General features: G+C 39.0%; 3 protein-coding genes and 1 long non-coding RNA gene across 9 annotated transcripts; 3 read left to right on the forward strand and 1 right to left on the reverse strand.

Annotated features, from left to right (window-relative positions):
* On the reverse strand, positions 473-1,373 carry LOC18597000. The gene is made up of 2 exons (XR_001928501.1): positions 880-1,373; positions 473-668 (listed from the first exon to the last, which is right to left on the reverse strand). It is a non-coding gene; the product is annotated as an uncharacterized LOC18597000 (long non-coding RNA).
* Positions 680-6,263, forward strand: LOC18597001 (receptor-like serine/threonine-protein kinase SD1-8). 3 transcript variants are annotated; one of them, XM_007025807.2, is made up of 7 exons: positions 681-2,238; positions 4,373-4,504; positions 4,589-4,779; positions 4,871-5,081; positions 5,195-5,432; positions 5,521-5,671; positions 5,780-6,263. In XM_007025807.2, exons 1-7 carry the CDS (start codon positions 954-956, stop codon positions 6,092-6,094), a joined length of 2,523 nt encoding a protein of 840 aa, XP_007025869.2. In that variant the 5' UTR covers positions 681-953; the 3' UTR covers positions 6,095-6,263. The 3 variants fall into 3 exon arrangements, with proteins under 3 accessions (XP_017978694.1, XP_007025869.2, XP_017978695.1); XM_018123206.1 differs by lacking the exon at positions 681-2,238 and adding an exon at positions 3,303-4,266; XM_018123205.1 differs by lacking the exon at positions 4,373-4,504 and having other exon boundaries at positions 680-2,238.
* Positions 6,528-10,673, forward strand: LOC18597003 (G-type lectin S-receptor-like serine/threonine-protein kinase At4g27290). Of its 2 annotated transcripts, XM_018123209.1 has the most exons (7): positions 6,528-8,067; positions 8,646-8,777; positions 9,045-9,202; positions 9,365-9,575; positions 9,678-9,915; positions 9,995-10,145; positions 10,260-10,673. In XM_018123209.1, the coding sequence occupies exons 1-7, from the start codon at positions 6,741-6,743 to the stop codon at positions 10,557-10,559; spliced, it is 2,517 nt and encodes an 838-aa protein (XP_017978698.1). In that variant the 5' UTR covers positions 6,528-6,740; the 3' UTR covers positions 10,560-10,673. The 2 variants fall into 2 exon arrangements, with proteins under 2 accessions (XP_017978698.1, XP_017978699.1); XM_018123210.1 differs by lacking the exon at positions 8,646-8,777.
* LOC18597004 (G-type lectin S-receptor-like serine/threonine-protein kinase At4g27290) lies at positions 11,161-16,460 on the forward strand. Of its 3 annotated transcripts, none has more exons than XM_007025811.2 (7): positions 11,161-12,631; positions 13,217-13,351; positions 14,097-14,257; positions 14,357-14,567; positions 14,694-14,928; positions 15,000-15,150; positions 15,265-16,460. In XM_007025811.2, exons 1-7 carry the CDS (start codon positions 11,365-11,367, stop codon positions 15,568-15,570), a joined length of 2,466 nt encoding a protein of 821 aa, XP_007025873.2. In that variant the 5' UTR covers positions 11,161-11,364; the 3' UTR covers positions 15,571-16,460. The 3 variants fall into 3 exon arrangements, with proteins under 3 accessions (XP_007025873.2, XP_007025874.2, XP_017978701.1); XM_007025812.2 differs by having other exon boundaries at positions 14,100-14,257; XM_018123212.1 differs by lacking the exon at positions 13,217-13,351 and having other exon boundaries at positions 14,100-14,257.

The following is a 17,147-nucleotide window of genomic DNA, read 5'->3' on the forward strand; positions in this document are numbered from 1 at the left end:
TTTTATAGGAATATCAACTAGCGTGATTGCAATCATAGTTAATTAAATAAAGAAATTAAATGAGGTTTTAAATAACGTGTAAAGCCCATCAGCCTCCCCTTTCTAATTGGCTAAAGAAAGTATCTCACCAGCACCAAGAAGGTTTAGTTTTTGCAAAGTTCCACATCAAGAACGACAAACAAAAGATTTGGATTCTAAATTAAATAACAAGAAAGCAAAACTAGGATTAACAAAGCCCCCAAAAGATTTTTTACTTATGTTTGGTAGTCTGACTAAACTTGTCTTAGCAAATTCTATATAAAAAGCACACAAGCTTGTCCTGTCCAATGAATTTAAAGCAAAGGAGAGAACAATTTTCAAAGGGGGGTTTGGTCATGATGACTATTTTTAGATGACTTGGATTTTTCTTTTTTATTTTTGACTAAATTGACAAAAATTAGAAATAAACAGCAAAATCCAAGTAGAATACCAACCGTCCAAGACTCAAAAGGCACGCTCACTAGTTTGGTGGGAGGGTCCAGCTCTGTCCAAGAAGTGTCCCTTTCCGAGGGCCATATCCAAGCCCAGCACCATTCCGCGTGTGAAACCGTTCGTTTTCTTTGTGAAATGTGAAATGCCCATTCCCAACAGAGAATACCAGGGAAAGAGGAGAGCCGTAGAGCACATTCCTGTTCATAAATATAAAAAGATGGTTAGGTGATCTTCCCGTTTTCAGTCTTTGACCTTGTGAAAGGCATGTACAAAGCCAAACCAGGCGTATTATTTATTCTAAGTTTACTGTTACAATAATTTTTTGAATGCCAAATTCAAAGACGAAACGAAGAAACCGAGGAGAATAAAGGCATCAAAGAGTCAACATCCTCTCCTATCAAACCATACCAAATGTCTTCAAAATGAACAAACCAGCTCCACCAGTTTGAGAGAGGAACTCCTAGAGCCAGAGTAAGTGAAGAATGGGAACTATAAGAAATCACCATTTTTGTAGCTTCTTCTTGTTCTTCGCTTTCCTAGCTATCTTCCCAACAATTTCCTTCTCCATTGACACCTTAACTGCTACTCAGTCTATCATAAATAACCAAACTCTCGTCTCCCCAGGTGATGTTTTCGAGTTTGGGTTCTTCACCCTGGAAAATCCAGGTGAATGGTACGTGGGGATATGGTACAAGAACATTCCTGTCAGAACATACGTGTGGATTGCCAACAGAGACAAACCACTCGCGAACTCGTCAGGTATTTTCAAGCTGGAGGATCGAAACATCGTTCTTCTTGACCAAGGACAGAATCTTGTATGGTCATCAAACATAACAAAGGGTGACAACCCTGTTGCACAGTTGTTGGACTCTGGAAATTTGGTTCTAAAAGAAGCAAACATCAACGATGAGACCAACCATTACCTCTGGCAGAGCTTTGATTACCCTACAGATACTTTATTACCAGATATGAAGCTTGGATGGGATCTAAACGCAGGGTTTAACAGATTCTTAACAGCTTGGAGAACTAAAGGAGACCCTTCATCTGGGGATTTCTCATTCAAGCTAGATTATCATGGATTTCCAGAAATATTCTTGTGGAACAAGCAAAGGAGAGAATACAGAAGCGGTCCATGGAACGGTCTAAGGTTTAGCGGTGTTCCGGAAATGAAACCTCTTGATTATATCAGCTTCAACTTTGTCACCAACCAAGATGAGGTATACTACTCATTTTCTATAACAAACAAGAACTTGTTTTCCAGGTTGATAGTTACTCCAACTGGGACTCTTCAAAGATTAACATGGATCCCTGATACTGAAGAATGGAATCCATTTTGGTACGCACCAAAAGACCAGTGTGACAATTACCGGGAGTGCGGTCAGTATGGTATATGTGACAGCAACGCATCTCCAGTTTGCAAATGCCCAAAAGGGTTCAGTCCCAAGAATCAGCAAGCATGGAATTTGAGGGATGGGTCTGGTGGGTGTATTCGGAAGACGGATCTAGATTGCACCAAGGACAAGTTCTTGCACCTGCCTAATATGAAGCTGCCAGAAGGTACTTCTTCATTCGTGGACAAAAATATGACCCTAAAGGATTGTGCAGCTTTGTGCTCCAGGAACTGTTCTTGTACTGCTTATTCTAACTCAGATATTCGAAATGGAGGCAAAGGTTGTGTTATTTGGATTGGTGACCTGATTGATATGAGGCAATATACAGATGGTGGTGGTCAAGATCTCTTTGTTAGATTGGCAGCTTCTGATCTAGGTACGTTTCAAAATTCTCTTTCTTTAATAATCTTCACTTGGAATTGTTTTTCATAACTAATTATGCATAATCTGACTCGGTTTAATCGAGTCAACTAGAACAGGGAATCCCCTGTTTTGGAGGTTGAGGGCTTGAGGGTCACATTAGTTGAGCCAAGCTTGGAAACATTATCTTAACCCCAAAAACAAAAACAGGTATGGAAACATTGAATGGCACAAATGTTCGGTCTGAAGCTTAGCTAACCCCACAATTCTAGAAGTACAATCTCTGGAAATACGACAAGCTTTTGAAAATTTTCTTATCGTTTTGGTACAATTTCGAACCACAATTCACAGGTGACTGAACTTTTTTTGAGCCACGTGTGTCAGATCACTGTTAGAACATGCGTGGATCCCAGGCACCCTTTTGAATATCTTCGATTCTTTCGTGAATCAACGGGTGATAAGGTTGTCTGTCAGAGGATAGAGTCCGAGTGTCGGAGTGAAGCTAGCTGAACCACTCCCATGATTGGTTCCGTGACATAATTGCTTAATGAAAGATGTTACTGTTTTCAATGTCCCCACTCTCCCACCTACAACCCTTTCGAAGACAATAAAAGAGATAAATAGTGGTCCTGTTCTTTTTCACACAGTGTGCCGACGTTTTTGACTTGGTGTGGGTTACCTCGGAGCCAATGTTTAGAGCCTAGACTTTGTGGTACTTTCTCATTTTCGCGTCCTGAAGTTAAATCTAAGCAAATTACAGTGTTAATGGTACTGTACAATTTCAATATTTCACGCAGGACAATAATTCTGTGGGTCCAGTGGGGGAGGTGTTTCCTTCTCTGTCTTTTTCTTTTTGATAAAGGTCTTAAAATGAAAAGGGTAGTAGCTCCATATCGTTTTCAGGTTTCTTTCCTTTCTTTACCTAATACAATACCTTTTCATGCCACTCTCTTAAAAGAAAAAGCCAAAGCGTTACCAAATCTTAGTATATTGGTTTAAACGCCATTAACCTTGCTCTTATTCAGAGCAAATGCCATATATCTTTGTTTTTACGTTTGGTATCAATAATAATGAACAAATCAACTATGACTAGTCGAATATGAGTGACTTCAGTGATTGTAATCGCTTATGAACTGTGTGCTGCATGTTACCGGATAAAAAAGTTCTTTGGAAAAGAAGAATTCCAGGCTTCTTAAGGTCTAGGTCTAGGACCTAATCGCCCACTCTCTTTCCCTTAACCCCACTTGGGCTAGGATCTGTTGAAAATTCAGGCCTAAATTAGGCTTCTTAGAGGAGAGTTAATAAGCCCTTTGCCCCATAAACCACCTAAATGGGTGGAATGTTTTGGCCCAAATCGCATTCATTTAAGAAAGATCATTAGAGGCACTGGTCTAAGAACCTGTCCTTGTCGAGTTCAAGTTGTATACAGCCGACTGACTTAGTTGGGAAAAGGTTGTGAGAATACATGAGAGAAGGTCCACGTGAGTAATGGCAGAGATCTTTGTTTGCTTCGATTATTAAAGTTTCTACTAATAAATATGATGACGTCCTGAAAAGATTCCCATTTGGATGGATGGAATTGGACGCCCTACTGAAATTACGTTGCAACTAAAAAGTAGTGAAAATTTATGGTCTGAAGTGAATGCATTAGAAGGGGTAGACTTTGGCAAAACAGCATTGGCTGTATGCTTCGGTGAAGCCACATTAATTACTGGTTCTGTGACCGCTGTCTCATTCATGGCTTTGCGTAATTCATTGTTTGTGCTGTGTGGAAGATGACCTATTAGAGCAATGACTGGTGACAGATAGCCAAGCTGGTTCATCACACTGGGAACCCTGGTGCAGGTTCAGCCAGCTGACACGGTTTCTGTTGCTGCGGTTGTCATTTTATAATACGTGTGTTTTCAATATTTATGAGTTCATATCTAATGTGAACTTACCGTTTATATTTTGATCATTGACATGCTGGGAAAACTCCTGACCACAGGCCTAGCTCAACTATATAGGAATGGGAATATAATAACTTCCCAGAAAACAAGAAATGGTAACCATTTGAGTAATTTGTGGAAGTGACAGAGGGTAGGCCTTAAGCCTATAAGCATCTTTTTTTCTGCCAAAAAATTCTTAATATAATGCCTAAATTATTTCAGGAGATGGTGGGAACACTACTGCTCTAATCATAGGCATTACGGTGAGTGCTGGTGTTTTGCTTTTAGGGCTGATAGCCTATGTGGTATGGAAGAGAAAGGCAATGCAAAATAAAGGAAAAATAGGAAAGAAAGGTAACTTGAGTTTGGATGAGCGAGTAAACATATTTCTCCCTACATTCTTTTAGGTCTTAAAATTTTATGTTTTTGGTTCTACAGGTCCTCATGAAAGAAGCCAAGATTTTCTACTGAATGAGGTGGTTATCTCAAGTAAGAAGGAATTCTCGGCTGAAAGTCAACCTGATGAACTAGAATTACCGTTGTTTGATTTTGATACCATAGCAACAGCTACAGATAACTTTTCTGATGAAAAAAAACTTGGGCAAGGTGGTTTTGGCTGCGTATACATGGTAAATTCAATGATACAAAACATACTACTGCATGCAAATAGCCACAGATGCTCTTAAAATCTAACCCTGCAAATATAAATGCTAATGCCAGGGTAGGTTGGTTGAGGGTCAAGAAATAGCAGTAAAAAGGCTCTCAAAGAACTCTGGGCAAGGGACTGAAGAATTCAAGAATGAGGTTAGATTGATTGCAAGGCTTCAACATAGGAATCTTGTACGACTTCTTGGTTGCTGCATTGAGATGGATGAGAAGATGCTAGTCTATGAGTACATGGAACACAGGAGCCTGGATTCGGTTTTATTCAGTTAGTCCCTCTAACAACTTAATGAACTCAACAGGGTTCTCTTTAATTAAGAAATTTGATTAACGTAACAATTTTACATTCATGGCATTTATAGTAGTTGAAAACTTTTTCAGATAAAGCAAGAAGCTCCTTATTAAATTGGCAAAGGCGCTTCAACATTATTTGCGGCACTGCTCGAGGACTTCTATATCTTCACCAGGATTCCAGATTTAGGATCATCCATAGAGATCTCAAAGCAAGCAACATTTTGCTTGATGGAGAAATGAACCCGAAAATTTCAGATTTTGGCATGGCTAGAATTTTTGGTGGTGATCAAACAGAGGCAAATACTAAGAGAGTAGTTGGAACCTAGTAAGTATTGTAAACTTGATTTCTCTACTAGCTTGAAACTGTAAAATTAAAAGTAGTTCCTCATCCTAATATACCTTGTGATACACAGTGGCTATATGTCACCTGAATATGCAATGGATGGTCTCTTCTCAGCAAAATCAGATGTTTTTAGCTTTGGTGTTCTGGTGTTGGAGGTTGTAAGTGGCAAGAAGAACAGAGGATTTTATCACTCAAACAGTGAACTCAACCTTCTTGGCCATGTAAGCAGAGTACCACATTCATATTTCTACTAATGCTTATACTCTTAATAGTAGCGAAAGCTTTTCATGTCACTCAATAAATACTGAATATGACTCCCATTATTGCAGGCTTGGAGATTGTGGAAAGAAGGGAAGGGAATGGACTTAATAGATTCAGCAGTAGGTGATTCCTATAATGCACAAGAAGTACTTAGGTGTATACAGGTTGGCCTTTTGTGTGTGCAAGAGCGTGCAGAAGACAGGCCAAGTATGTCGACCGTGGTTTTGATGTTGAATAGTGAAACAGCAACAATGCCCCAGCCTAAAACCCCTGGCTTTTGCCTAGGACGAAGAAGTACTCTCGAAACTGATTCATCTAACAGTAAGCAAGATGAATCATGCACTGTGAACCAAGTCACAGTTACAATGCTAGATGCCAGGTAATGGAAGTTCCTGCCTCATCTAGGGTGTTTGTGTATCTCAAAAAAGCTCCCCTTGTACATTCTGCTGGATTTTCATGACAGCCTTAGCTGTAATTTTTGTGGCAGTTTTGGGTATTGGTGAAACTTTGGTGGTGTTAAACTTGTGAATACAATATATTCTTTTTAGTTTCTATTTTCAAGCCAACAAAAATGTGAGTCGTGGTTTATTTTATTGGGCCACTGTCCCTTGTGGGGACTGTTGTCACCTCAAGGTTTGAAAACTAGGCAGAAATACTAATAAACTAATAAGAACTAAAGTAAGAAGTTGACATCAAGCAATGTGAATGGGGGCTGGTGTAACACCTTGACATCAACCAATGTTAGTTGAGCAGGAAATGTGTACTTTCATTTCTGCAAACTATAGCACATCAGAATAAGAAAGATTTTTTTATTTGACAACCATTGATCTTTGTGGATACTGTTTTTGGCATTTGAATTGTTCAGCACAAATTGTCGTTCAGTAGATGGCTACTGAACAGCAAATCATTCCATCAGAAATCACCGTATCTGAACTTCCAGCAAAGTTTCAATATAAAAATAATATGAAGTAGAATTTCGTTGAATTTTCACTATTAAAGCTTAGTTGGTCAACCGATCTTCTCTGGTTGATGAAACGACCCAAAAACCAGTCGTCCACAACAAGAATTTCGTCTTCTGCCTCGATTTCCTACAACATGAAAGATAAGCGGTTTCCTTTCATTCTCGCATCCTGCAATATTTTCTTTTCTTTCATCGCAACAACAGCAACACTAACAACAGATATCTTAGCAGCAAATAGCACCCTGAAAGATGGACAGACCTTGGTCTCCCCCGGCCGAATCTTTGAACTTGGGTTTTTCAGTCCAGGCAACTCCAGTCATAGGTACCTAGGCATATGGTACAAGAACATACCCCTCACCGTTGTCTGGGTTGCTAACAGGAATAGCCCCATCACTAGTACCGCGGGATCACTGGTGTTTAGCCCTCAGGGTTCACTCTCTCTGCTTAATGATACAGTTTTTGTTTGGTCTGTTAATGTCACCAGGGTCTTGAGCAACCCTATCCTGCAGCTGCTAGACAATGGCAACCTTGTGTTGACTGACAGCAGCGGTGCTTATATATGGCAAAGTTTTGATTACATAACTGATAATTTATTGCCTGGAATGAAACTCGGATGGAATCTCAAGACAGGTTTGAACCGTTATATGACATCGTGGATTGACACAGATGACCCAGCAGCCGGGCAATTCACGGTCAGCCTGGAACAACCCGAGACTCCACAGTTCGTTGTCAGGGAGGGGACCCAGAAACAGAACAGGTGGGGTCCATGGGATGGGGTCAGGTTCAGTGGTGGCAAAAGGCTGAAGCCCAATCCTGTTTATTTACCAATGTTTAATTCAAGCCCTGAAGAGATTTACTACTCGTTCGAAGTTATAGAAAGTTCAGTTTTGTCAAGGTTTGTGGTGACACCGCTAGGTTTAATTCAGCATCTCACATGGAACAACCATAGCAATGAGTGGGTAGTTATAGTGTCTCCGCAACGAGATGCTTGTGACAGATACGAGTTGTGTGGATCTTATGGGAATTGCTATAGTAGTGATCCTAATTGTAGGTGTTTGAAAGGTTTTAAGCCCAAGTCACCAGAGGATTGGCGGTTGATAGATTGGTCAGGAGGGTGTGTTAGGAATCGGGATTTAAATTGCAGTAATGCTGATGGCTTTGTTAAGTACGAACGAATGAAGTTGCCTGATAATGCACATTTAGCAGCAAATAGGAGTCTGAGCCTTGAGGAATGTGAAGCAGAGTGTCAGAAGAATTGTTCTTGCATGGCTTACACCAGGATAGATATTCATGGAAATGGGAGAGACTGCATACTGTGGTTTGGTGATTTGGTTGACTTGAGGAAATATCCTGAGGGAGAGGACCTCTATATTCGAATGGCAAGGGCAGAATTAGGTATGTTTTTCAATGTTTTCCAATCCAATATTTGGTATGCGTTGCATTTTATTGGCTGGTTTAACACGGAAGAAACCCTGAAAAAGAACCTCTGTAATTTACATTTCCAATGAATAGATATAGCTCTTTGAATATTGAAATCAACCATTCAACAGGATTTCACTGTTATATTTTACCTATAATTATATCCTAAGGTTAAATTCGAAAATGTAGGATTGAGTGATTAGGATAACGAAAATAAGCACATGATTAGGCTACTCAGAAGGAGAGTAAGTTTAATAACTGCTTGACAGCTTACACCCACCCCATAAATTTCAGTCCTGCACTTATTTTTAAACTCAATCCTAAAAAATTGTTAGTTTTTTTAACCACTTTGTTTCCCTGGAAATGAAGGGTCTAAAATTTGATACCCTTTTGGGCCTGTGAGTCATAGAAGACTCCTGAATCTGATCATACCACACTTAGACAGAAGATTCATGTAAGCTAGTATAAGCCTAGCTTCTAAATGTCAATGGCTTTAGCAGAAAACCTTTAAAATACAGAACAAAATGTTTATTTTGTCAATTTTTTGGTGCCAGAATCAATTTCAGATGCTAAGAGGAAAGAGAAAGTGAAGATAGCTTTAGTCATCACCATGTTATCAGTTTTTGGCATGCTTCTTTTTGGAGTTGCAGGGTGGTGCAATTTTCAAGTGAGGGGAAAGATGAGAGGTAAGACCTCATTGGCACTATAACTGTCTACTTTGCACTCAATTCAATTGAGGTTATGGACCCTCTTCTTTTTTAAAGATCCCAGTTGATGTTTAAGGTGTGATCTTGATTACCATTTTCATTTCACGTACTCAACCACCTCTGTTAGGCATTGCCATAGTAGACAATAGCAGGCTAGGAGCTTTTGATTAACATTATAGGTTTGAATAGGAAATCTTTTTCTCTGATTAATCCCATCTCTTTAGCTAATTAATTCCTCTGTAACAGCTAGAAATGGAAACAATATGTTCTGGGATGCTAAAGAACAATATCAGAAGGAAGACCTGGAACTACCACTTTTTGATCTTAGTACTGTTTCGGCAGCCACTAGTAAATTCTCTTTTGAGCAAAAGATTGGGGAGGGTGGATTTGGTCCAGTGTACAAGGTGATTATCATTAATCATGTTATAGTAATCAAGGAAGACATGGTTACTTTAAGATAACAAAACACCATCAAAAGAAAAAAAAGAAAAAGAAAACCCTGAATTAGGATTTACTTTTCCTTTGCATGTGAGGAGATTTCTGATGCTTGATGTGGTATTGTACAGGGTGTTTTACCCACTGGAAAGGAAATTGCAGTGAAGAGGCTCTCAAAGAATTCTGGACAAGGCCTCCAAGAGTTCAAGAATGAAGTTATTCTGATTTCTAAACTACAACACCGTAACCTTGTTAAGCTTTTGGGATGTTGTATTCAAGGAGAAGAAAGAATGTTAATCTATGAGTATTTGCCAAACAAAAGCTTGGACTGCTTCCTATTTGGTCTGGACTCTGGTCATCTAGCCATTTGTAATTAGCATATCTTTCTTTCGATTGACATGATGTTCTTAGGGCTTGACAATTTTGACTATTTGACATGTCCAGATAAAACAAGGAGAAACTTTTTAGGTTGGAAGAAGCGCTTTGAAATTGTCATGGGGATTGCCAGAGGGCTTCTTTACCTACATCAAGACTCTAGATTAAGAATTATACACAGGGATCTCAAAGCAAGCAACATCTTATTAGATGACCAGATGCACCCCAAAATTTCAGATTTTGGCATAGCAAAAATTTTTGGAGGAGAAAGGACACAAGAAAAGACCAGAAGAGTAATTGGAACATAGTATGTCTGCAAGTGCTAGGTGAATACTTGAATTCATATCTACTAGTATGAATTCTGAAACTTTTGCTTTGTTCTGCAGTGGTTATATGTCTCCAGAATATGCAATGAGCGGACGCTTTTCAGTGAAATCGGATGTATTCAGCTACGGGGTTTTGGTGTTAGAGATAGTAAGTGGCAAAAAAAACTGGGGATTTCGTCACCCTGACCATGATCTAAGCCTTCTGGGACATGTACGTATATCATTAAGTCTAAAGACTACAAGAGCTTGTTCTGGCTTAATACAACTTTTAACTTCAATGCTGCATTCTGATAAACTTAATTACAAACTCAATTTGTTGTTTCAGGCGTGGAAACTATGGAATGAAGGGAATCCACTGGAACTAATGGATGAATTCATGGAGGACTCATTTTCGGCGAATGAGGTGGTGAGATGCATCCAAGTCGGTCTTCTATGCGTGCAGCAACGAACAGAAGACAGGCCTATGATGTCCTCTGTGGTAATGATGTTGAGCAATGAGAGTACACTGTTATCCAAACCAAAAGAACCTGGCTTTTGTGCTGAGATTTTAGGCACAGATACATCAAGTGGGAAAAATTTGTGCACAGCCCATGAATTAACTGTCACTGCTTTATCTGGAAGATAGCCTGCTTCAGTATTAATGGAATATATAAACATTCATTTTTGTCCCAATCATATATACTTGTACTCATTATCCATTACGGTTTTCAAGGTTTACTGAAACTTACAATTCTTGGTTTCTCCAGTTTAGTTTTTGTTAGTCTCTACAGCCATGTGAACTTAGTTTTATCGTCATAAGCGATCAAACTTAGACAATTCAAACTTTTTACAACATTTCGTGCCTATGACAATTTATGAATTGTCACTGTCAGTAGTTGAGTTCCGTAGAGAGACTGCTGTCTTAGAGTCGCCGCAAGGTTGTAAAGTTTACACACTGTGTGGTACAAAATAATATACAAGTACGAAAAAATGCCATTCAAGCAAGAACCTGATACAATAAGCGAGAATTAAGAACGTTCACATCGCATTCACTGTATTTCTAGAAGAATCATTGGGAAAAAGTCCAAGATGATGACTACCCAATCACGCTTGGAGAAGGTTTGTGCTTTATCCGGCATGACGTTTTTTCCATACCTTAGTTTGAAAAGGAGACAAATCATTGACCTATTCACTGGTTAAGACATACTTTTAAGGGAAGGAGGTGATTGACAACGTCGTAATACTTATATATTACATTTGAATAGCAAATACCAGCAAGTTGTCCTGATAGAACATATTCAAATGCTACAGAAGACCCAAAGGTCCAAAACAGAGCAGTCGAAGGTCGTTGTTGGACTCTTTGACTTTTTAAAGTTAATGACGGAAAAGCAAAACAAAATGTTAGGGATACATCTTTTCATGATTCCTTCGTCTCCCCATAGTCCAAAACAATGAAGTTTTCTTTCTCTCTCGTAATCTATTACGTTTTCGCTTCTTTAGCCTTCCAAATCCCCTCTGCAACAGCGGCAGATACCTTAGCAGCGAACAACACCCTGAAAGATGGCCAGACCTTGGTCTCCTCTGGGCAAAGGTTTGAATTTGGGTTCTTTTCTCTTGGCAGCTCCAGTCGCAGGTACCTGGGAATATGGTACAAGAACATTAATCCTCTCACTGTGGTGTGGGTTGCCAACAGGGACGACCCCATAACTAGCTCCTCAGGATCACTTGTGTTTAACCCTCAGGGTGCACTTTCTCTTTCCAATGGTACAGTTTTTATCTGGTTTGTTAATGTCACCAGGGCCTTGAGCAATCCTGTCTTACAGCTTTTAGACAATGGCAACCTTGTGCTAACTGGCGATGGTGGGGATTATTTATGGCAAAGTTTTGATTATTTAACTGATACGTTGTTGCCTGGCATGAAACTTGGTTGGAACCTTAAGACAGGTTTGAAACGAGATATGACATCATGGCTTTCCTCTGATGACCCAGCAACGGGGGAATTCACATTCAGCCTGGACCCACCTGAGGCCCCAGAATTGGTTCTCAGGAAGGGGGACCAGAAAGAGTACCGATGGGGACCATGGGATGGGGTCAGGTTCAGTGGCAGCAATGAGCTCAGGCCTAATCCTGTTTACACTCCAGAGTTCAATTCAAGCCGTGAAGAGATTTACTACACGTTTAAAGTTGATGACAGTTCAATTCTGTCAAGGTTTATAGTGACATCGCAAGGGTTGCTTCAGTATCTCACATGGACGAACCATAGCAATGAGTGGGCACTTATGGTGACCTTGCAAAGAGACAGTTGCGATAGGTACGAGTCATGCGGGCCTTATGGCAACTGCTATGCTGATGATCCTAATTGTAGATGTTTGAGGGGTTTTACACCCAAGTCTCCAGAAAGTTGGAGACTGATCGATTGGTCAGATGGATGTGTGAGGAAAAGGGGTTTGGATTGTCAGAACGGAGATGGCTTTGTCAAGTACGACAGAATGAAGTTACCTGATAATTCTCACTTAGTGACAAATAGAAATTTTAGTTTAAGCCTTGAGGAATGCGAGGCAGAGTGTTTAAAGAATTGTTCTTGTATGGCTTACACCAAGATAGATATTCATGGAAATGGGGGAGATTGTGTTATGTGGTTTGGTGATTTGGTTGACATGAAATACTTTCCGAATGGTGGGAGCAACCTCTACATTCGAATGGCACAAGCAGAATTAGGTATGCACTGCCAGCTAATTGGCACAAAAAATACACACACATACTCAAATGAACCTTTATATGGTAATAATTTACTCTTTGCATTGATTGACTTCTCTAGGAAATTGACCCATATTTTGTACTTTTATGATATTCCCAGAATTATAATTCACTGATCACTGGTGAGGTAATTTGCATTTGGTAGTCAAGTTAGTAAAGAGTCTGTATAATAATTGCTCCATGGCTGCCCTTTGCATGCCATTTCTTGACTTAAAGTGTGGTGGTTAATTCAAACTGGAAGATTGATAGGTAGCTTTAGATTCCCTAGAGCAGGTCATGTTCAATGGATAATAGACCAAAGTTTTCTCCAGATGTGAACCAGATCTCTGTTGGCCATCTTCCTTATGTCGGAGTGCTCTCTGGCTTGTGCCATATGCTTGGATGAAATATTCTTCATTGTAAGCTTGAAAGGCCATATAAACTTAGTTTTTGTACATTACTACATTAATGATGTTATCAGCAAAAATAGTCCCTTGACCTCAACCCAGTAAGGTGTATGAATATAGAACAGAGTAATTTATTTTTGGAACATTGTTCGGTGGCCAGAGTCAATTGCTGATGCTAAGAGGAAGAAACGAGTGAAGGTAGCTGCTCTAATCACCATGTCAATAGTTTTAGGCATGCTTCTTGGGGTCCTTGTATGGCGCATTTACCTAACAAGAAAGGCAAAGATCAGAAGAGGTAAGAACCCCAATTTACCTGATTGATTGCTGATCTTTTTGCTAATGCTTTTTTTTTTTTATCTACACCAAAATCCACGTGATCTTTGAGGTCTATCATGACTGAAATCTATAAAATGAACTAACATTTGCAATTAACTAATTATGCACTCTTCATTTCCCATCTGCAAAGCATCTTGTTTGTAGCCACTGCCATTCTTAAGCAGTAGCAAGCAAAAATTGCGTGTTGACAGAATTGACAGTAGCGGAATCCATTACAGTGAACCTAAGCAGACTATATATGGCTGCCCTGGATTTTATTAAACGAATTAAGAATAAACTATTTACCTGTTAAGTTGTAGTGGATTGGCAACAAGCCACTTGTGGAAAGTGTGGAGCAGCTCCAATACTTTCACATTGATAAAGTTCTCTTCCTGATAATTCTCAACAGTTCAATCTAAATGAGCTTATCTGATAATTAAGTGGCACATTGTTTCTGATAAGAAGAGGTGCAAAAGTAATAGACAATTGCTTTATACTTTTTATTCATCCAAAAAATTTATTTGAGAAAGTCTAAGGTGACAGAATGTAAGGAACTGAATCATTTTTATGACAATTTGAGCTAACTATTTATTTCCTGTAGATTTTATTATATTGGAAGAGTTTTACTTTAGTAATTGATCACATCGAGTAGCACTTCCGTTACACTTACACAAAAGCACGAGAGGCATGTCTTTCTTTTAATTAGCTGCTTGATTCCCCTGTAGCAGCAATAAGTGAAAACAATTCATACAGAGATACCAATGACGAAACTCAGGAGGGAGACCTAGAACTACCTCTTTTTGGGCTAGATGTTGTTTCAGCAGCCACTAATAAATTCTCATTTGAGAAAAAGATTGGAGAGGGTGGATTTGGTCCAGTCTACAAGGTCATTCTCATTGCTTATGTTACTGCCTTTTGTGATTAAATCAACTATGACAACAAGATAGCAAAAGATCGTATATCTGATGCTTGATATGTTCTGTAGGGCGTCTTACCCACTGGACAAGAAGTTGCAGTGAAGAGACTTTCTCAGAACTCTGGACAAGGCCTCCGAGAATTTAAGAATGAAGTGATTCTGATTTCTAAACTTCAACATCGTAATCTTGTTAAGCTTCTGGGGTGCTGCATCCAGGGAGAAGAAAGGATGCTAATCTATGAGTATCAGCCCAACAAAAGCCTGGACCAGTTCCTATTTGGTTTGTTCATCTGATAATTGAATTCTGACTGTTTCAGTCATTTACATGATTCTCGATTTACATTATAGATTTATCAATTACAAGACAAACAATGCTTAACAACTGTTACTGTTAACATTTTGGCAGATAAAACGAGAAGAAAATTTTTGACATGGAAGAAGCGCTTTGACATTGTTATTGGGATTGCACGTGGACTTTTGTACCTGCATCAAGACTCCAGGCTGAGAATTATACATAGAGATCTTAAAGCAAGTAATATTTTACTGGATGGCGAGATGAATCCTAAAATTTCAGATTTTGGCATAGCTAGGATTTTTGGAGAGAAAACACAAGAAATGACCAAAAGAGTAATTGGAACATAGTAAGTACTCTAATTGTGTGTTGAAGTTCATTTCTAATGTTAAAGATACTAAAATTCTTATCTTTTGGCAGTGGTTATATGTCTCCAGAGTATGCAATGGGTGGGCATTTTTCAGTGAAATCAGATGTGTTTAGCTATGGTGTTTTGGTTTTAGAGATAGTAAGTGGCAAAAAGAATTGGGGATTTTATCACCCTGACCATGATCTAAACCTGGTTGGACATGTAAGGATAAGAATAAAAACTTTACCCAATTTTTCTTCTTGCTTAATAATATGATTTTTCTAATGAAATGGGATGTCAACATGACATTTTACACACTTGTTTGAATCCTTTTAGACATGGAAACTATGGAATGAAGGGAATCCACTTGAACTAATGGATGAATTGATGGAGGACACAATTTCTGAGAATGAAGTGGTAAGATGCATCCAGGTGGGTCTTCTGTGTGTACAGCAGCGGATGGAAGATAGGCCAACAATGTCATCAGTGTTGTTGATGTTGAGCAATGAGAGCATAATGGTACCCCAGCCAAAAGAACCTGGCTTTTGTACAGAAATTTCTTCAGGCGGAGATACTTCATCGAGTGTAAATAATCTGCATACAGCCAATGAGCTGACTGTCACAGACTTAGGTGGACGATAGGCCTAGTTCAGTAATTATACAAATTCAGTATACTTTCACATAGCAAAGAGCAGAGTTAAATTCGAAGAGGCCTTGTTTTTCAAGATTCAATCACGACACGAAATAGCATACAACTAGCACAAGGTTGCCAGGTAGAGTCTAGCATACATTTGCTAAGTCGTGACCCTGTGAGGCACCGTAAGGCTTGTATTACCAGGTTTATCTGATATCGTGCAAGCTAGGCTGCCTCTGAACTCCTGATTATGCAAAAGATGGACTCTTCTCAACAGAAATATGATGTCCTTAGTTTTGCCGTGCTTGTCCTTGAGATAATTATCAGGAAGAAGAATAAAGCGTTCTTATGATCCGGATGATGATCTTAATCTCTAAGGACATTCTAGTTTACAACAAATGTTTCCTGTTGAGTTCCTCCATTTTTTTGTGTAAGATGTGGAAATTGTGGATTGAAGCTAGGGGCTTGGAACAAACAGATATTTTGATGGAGAACTCAACTATCCTCTCGGAGGGGTTAGGATGCATCCAAGTTGGCCTACTGTGTACAAGCACGTCTTGAAGACAGGCCTGCAATTTTATCTGCTTTGCCAAAGCTGGACAGTGAAAATCTCATGTTGCTTCAACCAAAACAACCTGGCTTTTACAGAGGTAGGTTTCATCCACTGGGAAAAAAGTTTTATCATTATCTTTTAATTACTTCTGGTTTTAAGAGGGATTTACATATCCACTCAACAATGCTGCTTCAAGTATTTCAACTGATTAACAATTCCTTTCACTCCTTAATAGCAATTTGCAATAAAATTTCATATTTTGTGAATATCGTATGGCTTATCTGCAATGGAAGATTTCTTGGATAATATTAAGCAGCAAATTGTATATGTAGATGGACTGCCCATCAAACATCAAAGAGGGTACTAGAGGAAGGGTACTAAAATGAATAAAGAATTGTTTAGCACATCAACCATGAAGATGATACACTCGAAAACAATTCATAGAACCACATGACCAAAAATTAACATATAAATTGAACTGTTTGAAGCAAAAGCTGTTTACATTTCTGATGTCCTGAAAAGTCTCTGCACTTGGTCTGTATATTAACTTTGCCAAAGGAGACCGCTGCTGGTTTTTGACGGAAAAAGTAGTAATCAAGAATTGGCTTTTCCGCCATTCTCCTCGTCTTTTGTTTGGAAAGAATGAGGAAATTTTGTTTGTTTTTGGTTCTTCTGACAGTCACCTTTGTAATTAAACATAATCCTGCCTTGAGTCCATGGTGTTTTAGCGTGGCTATTGCCAAGAAAATGAAAGCCAGGAAAGTCAACAGAGCTGGATAAATATGTTACTGTAGAGCTCATATTCTTCTACCATATATTTTATATACGATAAGGAACAATAACGCTTTGAATCATAAGAGAAGGCTGCAAATGTAAAGCCTGAAAGCAACTGTCAAAGTTGGAAACAGTTGCATTCTAGGACAAATTTCCCATTCTGGGGGTTTGATCACAGAGATTTCTTCTCTTTTTCTTTTAAAAGAAATTAAGTACAGATTTTACTTCTACTTCTAGGAAAGTTTTTAGCTTATCAAC

The sequence above is a fragment of the Theobroma cacao genome, chromosome 6 (assembly GCF_000208745.1).
Source record: "Theobroma cacao cultivar B97-61/B2 chromosome 6, Criollo_cocoa_genome_V2, whole genome shotgun sequence".
In the NCBI taxonomy this organism is placed as follows: domain Eukaryota; kingdom Viridiplantae; phylum Streptophyta; class Magnoliopsida; order Malvales; family Malvaceae; genus Theobroma; species Theobroma cacao.

Excerpts from the sequence above, each read along its gene's own strand:
- LOC18597001 (XM_007025807.2), top strand. The coding sequence starts at position 954 with ATGGGAACTATAAGAAATCACCATTTTTGTAGCTTCTTCTTGTTCTTC. Across the intron at positions 4,780-4,870 it reads GTTTTGGCTGCGTATACATG|GGTAGGTTGGTTGAGGGTCA; the intron begins GTAAATTCAATG and ends TGCTAATGCCAG. Across the intron at positions 5,672-5,779 it reads AACTCAACCTTCTTGGCCAT|GCTTGGAGATTGTGGAAAGA; the intron begins GTAAGCAGAGTA and ends CCATTATTGCAG.
- LOC18597003 (XM_018123209.1), top strand. The coding sequence starts at position 6,741 with ATGAAACGACCCAAAAACCAGTCGTCCACAACAAGAATTTCGTCTTCT. Across the intron at positions 9,203-9,364 it reads GATTTGGTCCAGTGTACAAG|GGTGTTTTACCCACTGGAAA; the intron begins GTGATTATCATT and ends GGTATTGTACAG. Across the intron at positions 9,916-9,994 it reads AGAAGAGTAATTGGAACATA|TGGTTATATGTCTCCAGAAT; the intron begins GTATGTCTGCAA and ends TTTGTTCTGCAG.
- LOC18597004 (XM_007025811.2), top strand. The coding sequence starts at position 11,365 with ATGAAGTTTTCTTTCTCTCTCGTAATCTATTACGTTTTCGCTTCTTTA. Across the intron at positions 14,568-14,693 it reads CCTGGACCAGTTCCTATTTG|ATAAAACGAGAAGAAAATTT; the intron begins GTTTGTTCATCT and ends ACATTTTGGCAG. Across the intron at positions 14,929-14,999 it reads AAAAGAGTAATTGGAACATA|TGGTTATATGTCTCCAGAGT; the intron begins GTAAGTACTCTA and ends ATCTTTTGGCAG.